The 17,085-nt window shown below is 33.2% G+C and overlaps 1 protein-coding gene and 1 pseudogene across 4 annotated transcripts in view; one reads left to right on the forward strand and one right to left on the reverse strand.

The window, feature by feature from the left end:
• Positions 1-17,085, forward strand: part of NECTIN3 (nectin cell adhesion molecule 3) — a 101,776-nt gene that overhangs the window by 59,682 nt on the left and 25,009 nt on the right. For 2 of the 4 annotated variants that reach the window (XM_039856816.1, XM_039856819.1), the window contains exons 6-7: positions 5,051-5,189; positions 7,365-7,449. In XM_039856816.1, coding sequence (XP_039712750.1) covers positions 5,051-5,189; positions 7,365-7,449 — 224 coding nt within the window. Of the gene's footprint in view, positions 1-5,050; positions 5,190-7,364; positions 7,450-8,844; positions 11,062-14,101; positions 14,382-17,085 lie in introns of those variants that run through there. The other 2 variants (XM_039856817.1, XM_039856818.1) reach the window with 2 other exon arrangements.
• LOC120598125 (histone deacetylase 3-like) lies at positions 12,232-13,506 on the reverse strand (annotated as a pseudogene).

Consider the following 17,085-nt stretch of genomic DNA (forward strand, 5'->3'; position numbering starts at 1 on the left):
ATGATTGAATGTGCTTCATTTATTTTTCTAATCTTGGTTTTATATTTTTTGATTCAGTGGTTCAAAGGTGTGATTCCATGTTCAATATACTCTAATACTTGGTTTTTAGGTCTGATAGCTAAAATGCTACCTCTCAAAAAAATAGTAGATTGAAATGAAAGAAGTATATTGTTGGGGACCTCAATGGTTTTCATTCCAACTGCTGATTTTAGAGCTTGTCTTCATGTTCAAGATGTTTGTATTTTCATTGTCATGCTATGTGCAATAATATCATCACCCCTCACATTAGCTAATATTTCGGCACAATGGGTTTAGTGTGAGGTTTACTGTTAAGAGGGAATGTAAATTTCTATTTTATTTGGTCTAATAAAATTGATTTTTTTGGTTGATTTGTCATATCTGATTAGATTGCCATGCCAGAATGTAACTGATAAAATTTGTGTATTAAGAGTAACATATTTGCGTTGACAGTTTTTGGGTGTTGTTGTTTATTTGTGCCTATATTATGGGTGTTATCTTTTGCCAATTCTTTGCAGGAATGATGTTTATTAGGAATAAATGGTTACTAGTATATAACATGAATTAGCACTATTAGTCTCACTTGGTCCATGTATCAGATGTTCACCTGTTACAGGGCACCCATGTCACTCTTCCTTTACATTTTGACTATTGGTTAAGTCTAGATAAGTTATTCGGCTGAGCTCTCATCACAATTTGTCACAGGATGCTCCCTCTGCTAAGAGAGAACAACTAAGAGAAGGTGTAACTATTCAGCTTAATTCTGGAACTATTCCACTCCACATTTCCCATAGGATATTATGGATACCCTGTGTGACAGGTGAACATCTGACAAATGGACCAAATGAGTGCTATCCATGTATTATATACTAGTACAACATTTATTTTTATTAAATGTCCTGTCCCCCTACTTATTTTAGATGTGATAATCTCTTTTTCTAACTTCGTTAGAAAATAGATTTATGGATTCTGTGACACTCCACTTTAGGGATTTTGTTCTATTGTGAGGACAGGAGCTACGTAAAACATCCTGTGTTTCTAGCACTTAGCATAAGGCCTGTCATGTTTTAGGTTACTATAGGTAACTTGTATGAAATGCTGAGGAGACTGACCTGACCCAAATAGAGGACTTTTATTAAAATGTAGTGAAATAAATATTTGGGTGGATATAAAGACTTAAATGTCATATTGAAAGGATAAGCATTAAAAGGAACTATTGAAAAATAAAAGAATGGGATTATGCAGAAAATTTGGCAATACAGCGATATGTATTATGAGTGCAACTAAAATGTGGGAAGATAAGTCTGTAGGGTATCACATTACCTTGTGATTTGTGATGACATCACTGAAGTTTTGGTGAAGGGAATCAAGAAGGAAAAAGATGAACTTAATGTTTTCTTGTTAGGACTTGCTATTTGAATGTAAGTGTGAAAAGGAACTGCAGATTTCTATACTCACCATTTTACATGGTTTTAGCAAATTGCCGTAAAGTATTTTAGTGTATAGAATAGTATTTATAATTTTTAAAAATATTGTCATCCCTCAGTTTCAGATGTGAATTTTGTAGCACATGTTTGAATAGCTTTCACATTTTTTATTTGTGTCAGAGTAATAAAGTCAAACTTTAATTCAATTTAAAATTATATATATATGTTTTTTTCAAAAAGTAATGAAAGTTATAACTGTATTAAATTTTTTGGTATGCTTTGTAACTGATTTTTGAATATTTTCCTCATAAGACATATGCATGATATTTTTAATTATGGGCAGTATTCTTTTGTTGTATTGGGGAATACTATTTTTCTGTTTTTGGAGGTGAATTCCCAATGTATATGGGTTAATATAGCTGCTATAATAACAGGAAGCTATTCTTTTGAGAAATACACCAGTCCTTTAATGCTAAATATTTTAACACTTTTGTCTTTTTGTGTTTTGCTTATTGTACACATATAATTAGATTTAGACCATCTCCTTAGGTGATGATAATGATACTTCATGTCATTCACTCAATAATCTAGCTTAATGTTTTAAAATGCCACATTTTTATATGTTTGCATACTTAATTTTTTTTTCCATTGTAGTGATTTTTTTGGAATAGATATAGATTGTGTGGGCATGGATGTGGAGGAGGCAGTGTTGGGGCTAAATTCTCAATTTTCACCAAAATTCTTTGACTCTAATGTAAGAAATTTTATCTCTTCTTTCGCATTTCATACTAATGTTCACCTGTTAATACCCTTAAATATATTATTTTTTCTCAATTAGAAGAGTCAGAAAAGGAAATATGAAACATATCCCACATGTTTATATGTATTTGACATATCAACTTACCTATATAGAGTAGATTATCCAATTGGTAAGAGATAACTTTTCTTCCAGTTGTGCATTTCAGTACTTTCTAACCTGTTCTAATACTAATAAGAGGTGTGCATAAAAGACTATAAATATAAAGAATGAATCGACAGAAGTCTATGGGCAGTGAACACAATGCAATATATATATATGCCTGCCTTTTGAATTGTACACCCGAAACTTACTGGATTTCATTAACCAATGTTGCCATAATAAAAATAAATTTTAAAAAGTGAATCTACCGAGGTGAAATAAACATGCCCAAATTAAGATAAGAAGTGTCATGGTATACATACAGTCAATTCTCAGTTAAAGAATCCAAGAGCTAGAAATGATAAGACTAATGGGAGAGAATTTGGTTAAGTAGACCATAATTTAAATGTTGAGAAAATTGTATCTATTTAGACTTGAAAATTACTTTAGGATATTGAAAATAGTATATATTCAGAGTCAGGAATTACTTTGGAATATTAAAAGTTTATGATTATGTTTTGTTATTTATAAAGCACCACCAAATGTACTATTGTTAAGATTAAATGAAAAGCTTTCTTGAAGGAGATGTGAGATTTGATGACATTAAGAATCTTAATTTGGACTAATTATATTAAAAGTAACCTGAGGTTTTGAAAAATGATTTTAGAAGTATGACTATAGTATTAACTTTGCCATTATCATCCAAACAAGAACACTCAAGTTTAAATTCTGTATACTTGGACAAAAATCATAGGGCTGCTTTATCCCTTAGCAAAAGAAAAATTTCCATTAAAAGGAAAACTTTAGAACAACTAATGTAAAATAGGAAGCATACTTGACACATCGAGATATTTTATTTGTACCAATAATGAGACATATGACCTCGGTCAAATAAGCTTGGTCACATAACCTTAATAGTTTTCAACTGCCTAGTGTTAAAGACAATACAAAGCTATAATTTCATGGTGGGCAAAGTAATATTGTAGATGATTACCCCTGAGTCATTACAGATCTCTTTCATATTTACAACGGCAGAGTAATATTTGGCTTAGGTTACAAGTCTTTTTCTCATCTAGCATATATTCAGATGGAGGTAGTGGGGAGTAGAGAAATGGGCAACAGCAGGAAGATTAAACCAGATTTGCTTGTATTAGCAAATGAGGAAAACATTTGGAATGACTGAGCGGGTTATATTAAAAATGTATATTTTACTGGTTTTATATTCAGTGTTTGAAAAGTTATTGAAATGGATTATTTAGCACTCTGGTGTAAGATTTTTAGTCTATAATGAAACTGATAATAAAATGACCCATTAGTAAACCTAGGATTTTTAGTTTGGTAAAGAAATTTTTATAATAGAAAACATTATTTTTAGCAATCTAAAGTACCACATGACTCACATTTTAACAACTTCAAAAAAACAGTTGGAAAGTATAAATATGTATTTATATAGAAATACATAGTGAGTAGGTGAAACATTTTGAAACTAATAGTGCTTTAATTCCATTTAAATTTGCCACATTTGGATCCTAACAGTAATTGTAATTGAGAGTGTATGTGAGTGTCAGTTTAACTGAAAACTAAGAGCTTTTTATTACCAAATAGGGAATCCAAAAGGAGAGTCAGCATTAGGTGACCCCAAAACCCTTCTATCCTACCCCAACCCAGCTTTGTTGTGCTCTGTGTTCCTTACTACTAATTGATTGACCTTTTTAACTTTAGAACTGCAGTATCTTCATTTATAGGATGTTATCTTAAATGTCTTATTGGTTAGAAAGATACTTTGTAACAAAATTTAGTTATTGGAGTTAATGTGGCTGAAATTGTCAAAATAATACATATTAAGGATTGCTGGTTTTGTGAAATTCATAATACTTATGTTTGCAAATATATAATTATAATTTCACTAAATTCCTTTATTTGGGAGTTAGTCAAATAGGTTGGCCTAATTTTTCAGAATTGTGTGAAATATGTTCTTAAAATCTTTTCTTATAAAATTCGTGGAGAAGCCTGGGAAAGAGAAATTGATATTCAGAAATGACATAGTGTATCTATAGCCATGAGATAGGGAAGAATTTTGATTTAATTTTGTAATAGAGACACTATCTTAAGTGTACTTTTATATTTAATGTGCATGAATCAAGGAAATTATAACTACTATTTTAATCTAAAAATTTTTATGTTTTACGATGTCACTTTTTGACTGTTAAGTCAGGGATTTTATTATTAACATTTCGCCTCTTGAAGGTTTTTGGTTTCTTTAATAGAATTTCTTTTATATTTAAATAGAATAAAAGTGGTAAATGTGTATATTGTTGGTTAACTCTATCAAAGAATACTGAAAATTTTTTGTTGTTGTTTTATCTCCTTTTAGAGTAAGAACTTAAAAGTTTTCTTCCTTTTCTTTATCTTTTCTCCTCCAGACATTCTTTACCCATAGAGAATAGATTCACTCATTGATATCTGATTGGGGTTATTCTTTACATAACTTGAAAAAAGCAAAACTGGAGTGCTAAGGCGACATCGTAAAAGCAAGGAGGCTGTTAGCATAATGCTAAAAAAATAGTAAATTAAGTTTGTGGTCCTCTAAGTTTGATGTTGTATAACATACTTCAATCAAATAGTCTGTACATTGTGGAAATTAGAGTATGCAAATTCAATAACTCTTCAAAATTGTTTGAAAAGCCTAATTTTTGTTACTTTTCAGATGGTCCATTTAAGCAGACCTCTTCCATAGCCATAGCCGGAGCTATAATTGGAGCTGTCCTTGCCCTTTTCATCATTGCTGTCTTTGTGACGGTGTTGCTGACTCCTCGAAAAAAGAGACCATCCTATCTTGACAAAGTGTAGGTAACTTTTTGCCTGTGTTTAGCTATGAACATTCAGTATGTGTCAGTCTTTATATCTGTCTTTACAGTTACTCATGTAAAGTGAGATGAAAATAAAGATACTGTTAGCTCTTTGTGAGATGACCATGGTTTCATCAAAATGTCTCAAACTACCTCTTGATAAATACATAGTGCCAAGGGGCTGCTGGAGACAAGTATGTTAGACGTCTTTTTCACCATTTAGATACCTTTCCAAATGGTACTATAATGACACTCTACGTTCCCTTGCCTTCTGAATAAAAATGCAGGTCTTTGATGAAGAAAGATAGATTTAAAAAATCTTAAAAGTTTAATTGCTTCTTCAGGTTGTTTATGCCTGTCTTATGTACAGATATAAATTAATTTTCAACTGCCAAGAGTTAATAAATGCATTGAGTTTTAAAGCTTTTTTCCTTAAAGAATTTTGGTTTTGGTGAATCATAAAATATGCATTCTTTTTATTTAAAGAGAAAGCAGGTTTTTGTCCTAATCATTGTGATAGAATTATAAAGCAGAAATTTCACTTTGCTATAGAATCAAAAGACCAAGGTCCCAATTCATTTAATTCATTATCAGCTTTGTTGCTTCATCTGTGAAATGTGAATAATACCTTTCCCACTTACTGCACATGGTTGTGGTGAGTAGAATAAGATATGTTGTTTATGGACTGTGAAGCTCTACACAAATGGCATTATTTCTTGTGTAGTTATTACAATTTTTATATTAGGACATAAGGCTGGCTCTCAAATAATGTATTTTTCCTGTCTTCATAAATGCTTTGGGTATGTCTCTAATTGGGCACAGTTATAGGACTGATCTTTCTGGGTTGAAGACGCGCCTGGATGTTAGTCTTAGCTCTATCATGATGAAAGTAGTGGTATGACCATGAACAAGTCACATCACCTCCATGAGCCTCAGTTTACTCACTTAAATGACCTATGACATCTTGGAGCTATAAATTTGCCGTGATTTTTTTTAAGGTGAAAGGAAGTAATTACTTTAAAAAGACTGTAATGGACTTTTTCAGTGCAATGCATGTAAGCCTGGAGTTCTTTAATATTTCAAGAGCAACTAGCATTTGATAAACTTCATATTAGTTCCCAAATTATCTCAGGCTTTTCTCTAATTTTGAAAACATAATTTACTTGTAGGCTAGTAAATCCATGTACTAGCCAGGTACTTAATTTATTATTTGAATTCTGTTTATTTAAAATATTATTTCATGCCCACAATGAGAAGTTTTTAGACCACAGAGAATTTGTGATTTCTTTGGCCCCTAAAGCTTCCATTCTCTTTATCCTTTAATATAAGTAACATTTTTGTTTGATTTATTACTCATAAGTACCGAAAATTACTTATCAGTGATCTTCAAAAGTATAAGATATATAAAAACTTGTCTAAAATGCAGATAGCTACAAAATACATTTAATCCTATTTTCGTAACTCTGCAATGTTTAAAATGCATGAAAATATTATTTTAAAAAATAGATTAGGTCATTTTGGCAAAAAAGAAATACATTTCCTAAGGTTATAATGGTTCCTTCATTTATTTCAGGTTGCAAGATTTACTGTGGTCTATAGATTAAAAATCTTAATTTGCATGAAGAATATTCAAAGAGTGACCATGTTTTTGAAAATTAGTTTAGAAAGTATTTCCAAAATACAGTATAAACTTTTTTTCATTGTCATTTTAAGATATAGTCTTTTAAATCACTTTTATGACACTTTGGAGGAAAGTATCTTTCATTATACACCTTTGACTATCTTTAAAATGTTGGTAGGTACAGTCAGATATAAAAATGTGCAATACATAAGTAAATTGGTCATGCATTAGATTGCTTAGTAATAATTTGCAAAAAGTTTCTATGAATTGCATCTTTAAACATGAGTTGAATAGATTGTCGTAAACATTGGAACCTTTAAAACCAGTTTACTTTTTTTCCCATCTATGATCAGTTAATGGAAGTATAAGAGCTAAATTAAATATGCAGTATACACTAATATAAATATTGGCATAAGGAAAATATTCTCAAACTTCAAGAGAACCTTGATTGTTTTCCCTCATATATATAATATGTGTGTGTATATATATATTTTTTTTTTTCTTTTTTTCGCTAAATGTAACAGTCACATTTTAAATCCTTTTTAATGCAGGATTGACCTTCCACCCACACATAAGCCACCTCCTATGTATGAAGAACGATCCCCTCCTTTGCCTCAAAAAGACCTTCTATATCAGGTAAGTGTTTATGAGTTCACTTAAAACGAAATAAAAAATACTAAGCAGTATACATTATTTGTTTCAAAATGTTATCCAGGCATGGTAATTTAATTATTGCATAATAATATGTACTAATTTCTCTGGAATATTTAGGGGATCAAATTTTGTCTACAAATTGGTAAGAAAAAAAAGTTACGACCAGTGTAAAGACAAATCAACACAAAATATTACTAAAGACTTATGCGTGCAGACTTATTGTTAATACAGTTTTATTTACATACAGATTTATTATAAAATACACATTTTTATATAAAATAAAAGACAGGGAAATTTAATGTCTTTGGTAGGGTATAATGAAGAGCTTTTTCTCCTTGGAGTATACATTTTATTTTTGTTTCTTTTCAGTATACCCAACGTCTAAATTTTAGCATTCCTTTATTTAGTAACAAAAGGTTTATATTCCAGTTTAAAAGTCTGGCTATGAATATTGAGCCCCACATACATTTATGATTGATAAGTTTTAAAGTTTCTTTTGGAATCAGTTTTATAGTAATTCAGTGCTTCTATCTTGTGTTCTATACTTAGATTAATATGCTCTACTTGGAAAAGTTTAAACCATCAGGATATTTGCGTGCGTTTATTCTTAGCTTTAGTGTTTTTTTTGTTTGTTTGTTTGTTTTTTCTGCTGTCACCCATGCAACCTATTGGGGCTCTAACCATATATTGGAGTTTTATTACTTGTGAGAACATTCTATGATATTTTCTTCATAAAATAGTTCCCATATCTTCAGCTTGAATAGGCTAATTATTTGCCCACCAGTTAATTTATTTTTTTTGGTGGAAAAACTCCAAGGAGAATATATCCATTAAGCTATTCTCAGTTTCTGTCCATGTACTGTCCCAAGAATGAGGCAGGGAGGAGCATTCCCTGGCATGTGCACTCATCGACATTGGGCACCAGTATTGTCATCTTACACAAGTTTGGTGTCCTAGGAGTGAAGACATGCCATCTTTTCTGACTTCTTCTTTTCGTATAACGAATGTAGCCTCACATTTCCTTTGGCAGGCAAATGAACTTAACTAAGGTGAAATGACAACAAAATATTTAACTAGAGCTGTTGTTAACTGCTACAGAAAGATTTCTGTCTTCCTCCCTCCACAAAGGTAGTAATTAAACAGAAGATTTCTAGATTCAGTTTGGGGAATGTTTTTAGAATGTTAGTAATTTTCTAAGATAATTCTAATTGCATATATTTTTATTCTTGTTTATAAAATCAATTGATTATGTAAGTTGTTATTATTTAATATTTTCAAGTTAAATATTTATAAAAGCTTATGCATTGGAAAAAATCATTTTGCTCAGATCATGTATTTTGTGTTTTAGTTAAGAAAATATGATTTCTATGTATGTAGGCCCTGCTAAATAAATACAAAAGGAAGATTTTTCTTGAATGATTTGAGTTTATTGTGGTACAAAATGCAAGTTTTAATATCTTTGAAGTCAAAGGAGGCTTCCTGGATGGATCGATTTTGGAGGTAGAAGTTTTGAAGTGTGTGATAAAATTACTCACTTGTTGATAAGACTTATCTGACTTTTAGTAAATTGCATAATCAAAAGCATATACCTGGGTGAAAATGAGAAGAGTTATATGGGAAAGTAATGGAAATTTTAGAAAGAAAATTGATGGGAGAGCACCTGCAATGGATAATGACAAATTGAACTTGTGGCGTTAGAGATCATTTAGTAATATTGTGACTTTGTCCTCATCTATAAAATTAAGCAGATGAAAAACATAATTGTTTGTTTCCCTCTTCTAGTTATAATACTGATTCTATAAAATCTTGCTAAGGGTCAACTAGTTGCTGTCATTTTGCTTAAGAAAGTCAGAACTTGAGTTGGAGACGAAATAATTCTTAGTTCCATAAAGCTTTTAAGAATAACTTAGGCTAAACTCTATCAGTAAGACAATTTATGATTCATGCATTATAATGTCAAATGTTAATTATATGGCTTTTGTGTTTTAATTAATGTTGTGATATCAAAATGCAAATTATATAGAACTTTTTTTTCTGGTTACCAAGAAATCTGTATATGAGTATGTAATTGCTATCTAATTAGCTTCATGCAATGCTAGCATGTTGTAATACTAAATGCCTTTTAATTTTCTACTTCACTAAAATGTCAACTTTAAATTCATGATGTATTTCCTATTTGAAGTCATTAGTCCTCAGCCCTCACAGTCAGGCCTAGTGACCTAGTAAGCCAGGCTATGTTCCCAAATGTCACTGTGGCTCACTTGTTCTACCCATCGGTGTTCTACCATTGGGAAATCACAGCAAGAAGCAGTTTTTCACTACCCACATTTGTGTGCCCTGCTTTAACCATTGCTTTTGTGGTAATAGTGCCAAAACTGATCCCTGAGAATTTTCCCTCTAAATATGTTAGTCAGGACAATGAGGCCTGGTATGGTGAAGAGGCAGTTTCCTTGAATGGAAACTCTACGATACTGCAGAGATGATGCAGTGTAAGTATGAGGGAAATAAAAAGGAATGCCTTGCCTGTAGTCTAAGAATAATTTAGAAATACCACTGGCTTGTCACATTATTGGATAATAATCCTACAAAAGTGAGTCTTTATTTAGGAAACAAATATTAACTGATGACATTAAAATGTGTTTTACCTTTTTATTATGTTTTACTTTCTTAATATTATATACCTAATACATAAGTATATTCTTGGTACCGAAAAAAGCCAAACACTACAGAATTTATATAGTCATGTGTGCAAGTCCACTTTCATTTACCCACCCTCAAATAAATCATTCTCTTCCCCAGAGATCACTAATGTTTTGAACTTAAATATCCTCTGAGACTTTTTCCACGAATTTACTTTCACACATATGTCACTTATAACCAAATCTACAAATATTATTTTAAAACATAAATGTGGTCATAGAATACATATTATTCTAGAAATTGTTTTTCATTCTATTACAGACCAATGTTTTTCAGAGTGGCCAGTGTTGCCACCTTTATTATAATATTTTGGGTTATTAAAAATGAAGATTCTCAAACACAGTGTCAGGTTTACTAATCAGAATCCCTGAGGTTGGAGACAATAGGCATTTTACCTTGCTCACGGGGTGAATTTTAATACACTTTCAAGTTTGAGAACTATTGCTGTCTCTGTATCTCATTCTTAATAGCTGTTACATAGTATTTCATTATGTTGATTACCACAAATTACCTATTTTCCTAGGTTGTTTCTAATCTTTTTCAATAACTATAATTGTTGCAGGGAGGATACTCTTATATACTTTATTGTACACATGTATTCATAAAATAAAAGCAAAGAAGTAGATTACTGTGAAAAATGTTTACATTTAAATAGGTACCATATTTCTGGCCAAACTAGCTATATCAATTTATATTCCCATAAATAGTACAGGAGTCCCTCCTCCATCTGTGGTTTCATTTTCCATGGTTTCAGTAACCTGTGGTAATCACAGTCCAAAAATATTTAATGGAAAATTCCAGAAATAAACAATTCATAAGTTTTGTATTGTGTATAGCTCCAAGTAGTGTGATGAAATCTTGTGTTATCTTACTCAAGGCCACTTGAGACATGAATTAATCCTTTGTCCAGTGTTTCTGCTACCTGCCCATTTGTCACTTAGTAGCCATCTCAGTTATCAGGTCAACTGTTATGGTGTCTCAGTGCTTGTGTTTCAGTAACCTTTATTTTATTTACTAATGCCCCAAAGCCAGTCACATAACTTTTATTACAGTATAATGTTTATTCTATTTTATTATTAGTCATTATTAATCTCTTACTGTGATTAATTTATAAGTTAAGCTTTATTATAGGCATGCATATATAGGAGAAAACATAGTATATATAGGGTTGTCACTGTCTGTGGTTTCAGGCATCCACGAAGGGTCTAGAAATATATCCCCCAAGGATAAGGGGTGACTACTGTATATCCATTTCCCTCTCTAATACTGTTTAGTGGAACTTTTTTTGTTTTACCACTTCGATGAAACTAGAAAAATAGCTCATTTCAAAACTTTGTAGATTGCTTGTTGAAGTTTCATAATTGATCACCGGTTTGTTCCATAAACTACTTATTTGCATAATTTTTTAAATTTTCAGTTACTTTTGAACTTTGTTAACTTTTTAGGAACTCTTTGATATAGAAAATAATCTTTTGTCTTATAGCCATCTCTTATTTTTCAATTTTATAGATTTTTTTTTTTTATAAAAAATACCAACTTTGTTTATTGAATAAAAACAGTGGTAAAATTGACATAAAGCCAAAAGTTAGGACAATGTATTTTCACATCCTCCCTCAACACAAAACCGTACATCCCATCATCTAGGGTTACGCCATTAGGGAGCCAGAGCCCCCTAATATCCCTCACTCTTCACCTGTACTGGAAGCGAGGCCTGTAGTAGGAGAACCCAGGAGAGGAGGGAATCAGAGGCCACCGCAGTCCTGATTGCTTCTTCATCCCTAAAAGTCTCTGGATTGGAGGGAAACAGGGTAGCTATAAAGGGGACAGAGGAGCTGGGACTGGCAGCTAGGGCCACTGCCCAGCATGTCCTAGAGATGGTTACCCTTGTCCCTATCCAATCTCTACTAGGTACCATTGTAAGGCCTTGGAAAGGAGAAGAAAGGGATAGTTGGTTTAAGAACCAGATGTCTTCTCCAAACCATCCCCCAGCATTAGTAAAACCCCTGAAGGTCACCAGGCCAGGGCTGAGGACCCATACCTTTTCCCTCCCACCTAACCAAGAGGTTAAAAGGAATTCTTTGGGACACAGCAAGCCAGCTGCTCATGCACCTCCATATCACTTTCCTTGTCATTGTCATGATCTCCATCATACAATTCATTGGGTGCCACTGGCCTGCTGTAGTTCTCAGGACCCCTCTCCTCTACATCAGCCTCATCAGTCCCGTCATAGGTCAGGAAGTCAGCTGGCATGTCATGAATCTGGATGCTAGGTGTCTCGTTCAGCATCTTCAGGTTTTCAAAGATTATCTGGCGGATCTGGTCCAGATAACTGGCGTGGGTTCTAATTCTCAATGCAGGTGATGACGGCTGGATGGAGCGGGAAGTTCGGGTCAAAGTTCTCAAAGTATTCACTGTAGGAAAAGTGCCTCACTACTGGCCTCTTCTACCAGCAGCGATGTCTTACACATCCAGCAGCGGGCAATATTTCAGATAGTATAGCCACCACCACCCAGCACCAGTAAAGGGATGCTGAAGCTCTTGACATATTTGACACGTTCCTCATGTCCTCAGTGCTGAGGTTGAAGCAGCTCAGTCTATCACAGCTTAGAGAACCAGATCCACACTGGAGAACAATGCACATGTGTTGGTAGAAGCTCACTACATGGTTGATAACCAGCTGGAAAAAGTGCTTATAACTCTGGTTCACCAGTGCCATCTCACAAGGGCATGTTGAGACAGTAGTAGAGGCCACTGTCACTCCAACTTCACACATGTAACCTATACCAGGGAAGAATTAGTTTCCGTATTTGTGGAACGACACTGTCACGACCCAGCCAGTGAAGTAGAAGAAGGCTTCCTGAACCCTGTCGCTATGGTGGATGTTAGTTAGTATCAATGTAGAGCACTCGAAGGTGGTACTTGAGCAGTTCCAGCAGTTCCAATCACAATGTCATTGACATAGCAGAAGCCAGGGGCCTCAAACTTCTTGGCATGGTGTAGACCACCAGCCGAGTTAATGGCAACATCCCAGATCTTGTTGTTCAGCTGGGTTGCTTCTTGCAGAGATGCACCTGTGTAACGGGAGCAGCACTCACAGAGCCCCAGAAACACTGGACAGTCATCACCCACGCTGAAGGGGTTAAGGCTCTTAGTGAAGCCTGCATACTGGTGGGGCTGACTCTGTAGGAAGTTGATGTAGTGCTCAGAGCAGAGTTGGCACATGTCATGCCAGGAGGCCTGATATGACTTGAAGATAAGCATCTGCTTGTAGAGACCATAGCGCAGGACCAGAGTATGGGTCAGTGCCAAGCGGTGGAGCTTCATAGGACGCCCAGCCCCTTGTTCTCTCACCATAGTGGAAGCTGCCTGTGTCAGGGTCATAGAAATAGCCATGTTGCTGGCCACGGTGCCCGCGTTGGTAGAAGCTCACTACATGGTTGATAACCAGCTGGAAAAAGTGCTTCTACCAAAATTATAAAGTTGTATAAGAAACTTTATAATTTCTTATACAAAAGGTTTATGTTTTTATGTAGTCAAATCTGTTTCTCTTTACAGTTTCTGGAAGTTGTATAAAGTCTTTTTGTGTGTGTGTGTATGTTTTCCATATTGCTTATTATGTTTATTATAGGCATTTTAAGTATTTTAATTTTCAGTGGGGCTCTCTCCACCCTATCCCCATGGCTTTTACTAATTGGTTATTATTGGCATATGGAAATGCTTTGGCTGTTTAGTATGAATTTTGTATCTAACCTCTTTTCTCAAGTTTCTTATCTATTTTAATAGATTTTTTAGTTTGTCTTTCTAAATTTCCAAAATATATAATATGCTTGCTACAAATAACAAGTTATCTTTTTTATTTCTTGTTTATAGTGCTTTAATCTTTATTTTTTTTTTTTTTTTTTTTTTTTTTTTTTTTTTTTTTTGCAATGATTAGAACCTCTGGCAGAGAGCTAAATGCCAACAGTTGGAGGGGGCTTTATCTTATTCAGCTTCAAATCCAGCACAAAATATTGAATACTGGTATAAATTTCTTTGTATTAAAATTTTGGACAGGACTGTGCATCCCCTGAGTAATGCTAATTTTTAGCCTTTATTGGAAGAGTTGTATATTCTGATGTGAAAAAAAAAAATTCTCAAACCAATGATCCAAGGAACATATTCAGGAAAAACTGTCTAATGAATACGGTTTGGTTTCTGATACTGAAAAATCTCAACACAAATGTAAATATTTTAGAATACTCTGTTTTAGCCTAAAATAGCATTTATTCTTGGAAAGTCAGGACTAGTAGATTTCTTGAAATAGATACTGTTACTTGATTCTACTGAGGATCATTACAGGAATTTTAGTCAAGCAACAGCAATATTAATGGACTGAAATGTTTAATCTGTCATGCAGCATAATGTACTGTTTGGAAAAATTGTGATTCCTCCTCCCCCCAATCATTGACTATCTTATATCGCATTCTTTAGCACATTTTTGTAAATGTTCATGGTGTGTTGTGAAGGAAGAGTGTTTCTACATATTTTTCTTGAACAGATAATACATACAAAACAATATAAAATTTTCTAACGTCTCAGTCCCATATCCATTCCTATATACCCTACCCCTATCACCTCCTACAGAAAACCACTTTTACAAAATTCTTGTTAGTCTTACTATGGTTTATTTGAGCATAGAAATGAAACATACATACACACATTTATTATTTCTTATACAAAAGGTAATGTATATACACTGTTGTATGTCTTTTCTCCTAAGAAACACTGGAGATCTTTATTTGGTTGCAGAGCATTCTCATTCTTTCTATGTCCACATAGGATTCTAATATGTACGTATTACATAGTTTGTAATGTGAAAGTATTTTAGTAAACCAATAATGCTGCAGTGCATAGCTTTGTAGATATGATATTTTGTATCTATGAAAGTGTAATCTGCAGGATAAATTTTTAGACCTGATCTTGCTACATCAAATATTAAATGTGTTTTTACTTTTGATGTTATCAAATTGTCCTCTGTAAATACAGCACTATTTTTTCACTCCTATGAGTAGTACTTGAAAGTGCCTGTTTCTTCAAGTCCTCACCAACAGCATATATATTTCACTTGGTTATTGGTAATCTGAAAGATAAAAAATGGTGTGTGTGCATGTGTACATGTATGTACATGTACACATACACACACATACACACTTTACAATTTCATTACTCGTGAGTTTCAGAGTCTTTCCAAGTGTTTATTAAGGCCTTTTTTTTTTTCTGCCAGTTGTCATTCTTTTGTGTGCTTATGTATTGGCCAAAATTATGGCCATTTAAACATTATATAAGTAAATATGAACCGTTTTATTTTGATTCCAGCATAAATAGTATGTACATTGCTCCTTGGTATCCAAATTTGTGGTACAGAAAGTTTAGTAAGATGAATCTCATATTTCCATCGATTTATAAAATAAGATAAAAAATGGAAGACTGTTATGACTAGAACTCAAACATTATCAAACTTTGTGATTTTAGTAATACGTGACATTCCTACTTGCTATCAAGTTCTAGAGTTAGAGATATGCCATATTTCAGTTACCAATCAAGCCATATTTCTAAGGCTTTCTTGAACTTATCACCCTACTACTCTTTATAGTTTTATAGATTCCCATTATTTCTTCTCAAAACTCATCTTTTTAACACATCACTACCATTTTCCAATAAGATTTTTTAGTTAAGCTGCTTATATTAATTATTGATGGTCTGGTAGTTATGGGCTTTGGGGTCTGGGAGAAGGAAGGGAAGATGATAGAAGAGTTAACATTTTTCTTCCAAATTAGACTGAGTAGATTCTTTGTAATTAAGGACTGAGTATTTCTAGCATGGTTTTGCCCTCAAGTTGCAAAAAGTTTTCATTTTGCATATTGCCGCCAATTAATAGGCAGTGGCAATGAATAAGACAAGTAGTGAAAGAATTGTGGGGCTTTGTTCTGATCTGAGGAGGGAAAAAAGTTTTGTGATCAACAAAGCTTGGAGGAAATGAGTTTGTTTCTGTTCTGTTCATTTATTTTATTCTTAGGTCCCACTTATAAGTGAAATCATATGGCATCTGTCTTTCTCTGACTTACTCCACTAAGCAAAATACCCTCTTGGTCCATCCATGATGTTGCACATGGCAAGATTTTGTTCTTTTTTATGGCTAAGTAGTATTCCATTTTATATATATATGTATCACCTCTTCTTTATCTGTTCATCCATCAATAGACACTCAGGCTGCCTCCATATCTTGGATATTGTAGATAATGCTGCAATGAACATGTGGATGCACATGTTTCTTCAAATTAGTGTTTTGGGTTTCTTCAGATAAATACCTATAGAAATGGGATTACTGGGTCCTTCTTTGTCTCCTGTTAAAGCCTCTGTTTTAGATTGCATTTTGTCTGGTTTAAGTATTGCTACCCCAGCTTTTCTGTTTGTTTGTTTTCATTTTTATGAAATGTTTTTCCATCCCTTAACTTTCAGTCTCTGTGTGTCTTTTGATCGAAGCGAGTCTCTTAGGCAGCATATGTAAGGGTCTTGTTTTCTTATCTATTCGTCCACCCTATGTTAGTCCTATCCCTTGACTCTTTTTTTCCTCCCCCTGGAAAAATAATATAGGTGGTAGATTGAAAAATAAAATTGTTGTTACTAGGGACCAATGTTCTACATAGATATCTTAATGTGATTCTGAGTGTAATATTTAAGTATGTAATTGATTACGAGCTAATGGATTACTAGAAGCACATATATTAGAAGTAACTGACTCTATTCTATACATTTTCATTGAATTTAATTTCAAGATCTGTTGCCATTTCCAGACATTATTGAGTCTTTATAAAAAGCAATTTAACATAAACAAAAATTATTTTACTTTTTTTGCCTTATTTTAAAGAATAAAAATAT

This window comes from Pteropus medius, unplaced genomic scaffold (assembly GCF_902729225.1).
Source record: "Pteropus medius unplaced genomic scaffold, Ma_sr-lr_union100, whole genome shotgun sequence".
NCBI classification, from domain to species: domain Eukaryota; kingdom Metazoa; phylum Chordata; class Mammalia; order Chiroptera; family Pteropodidae; genus Pteropus; species Pteropus medius.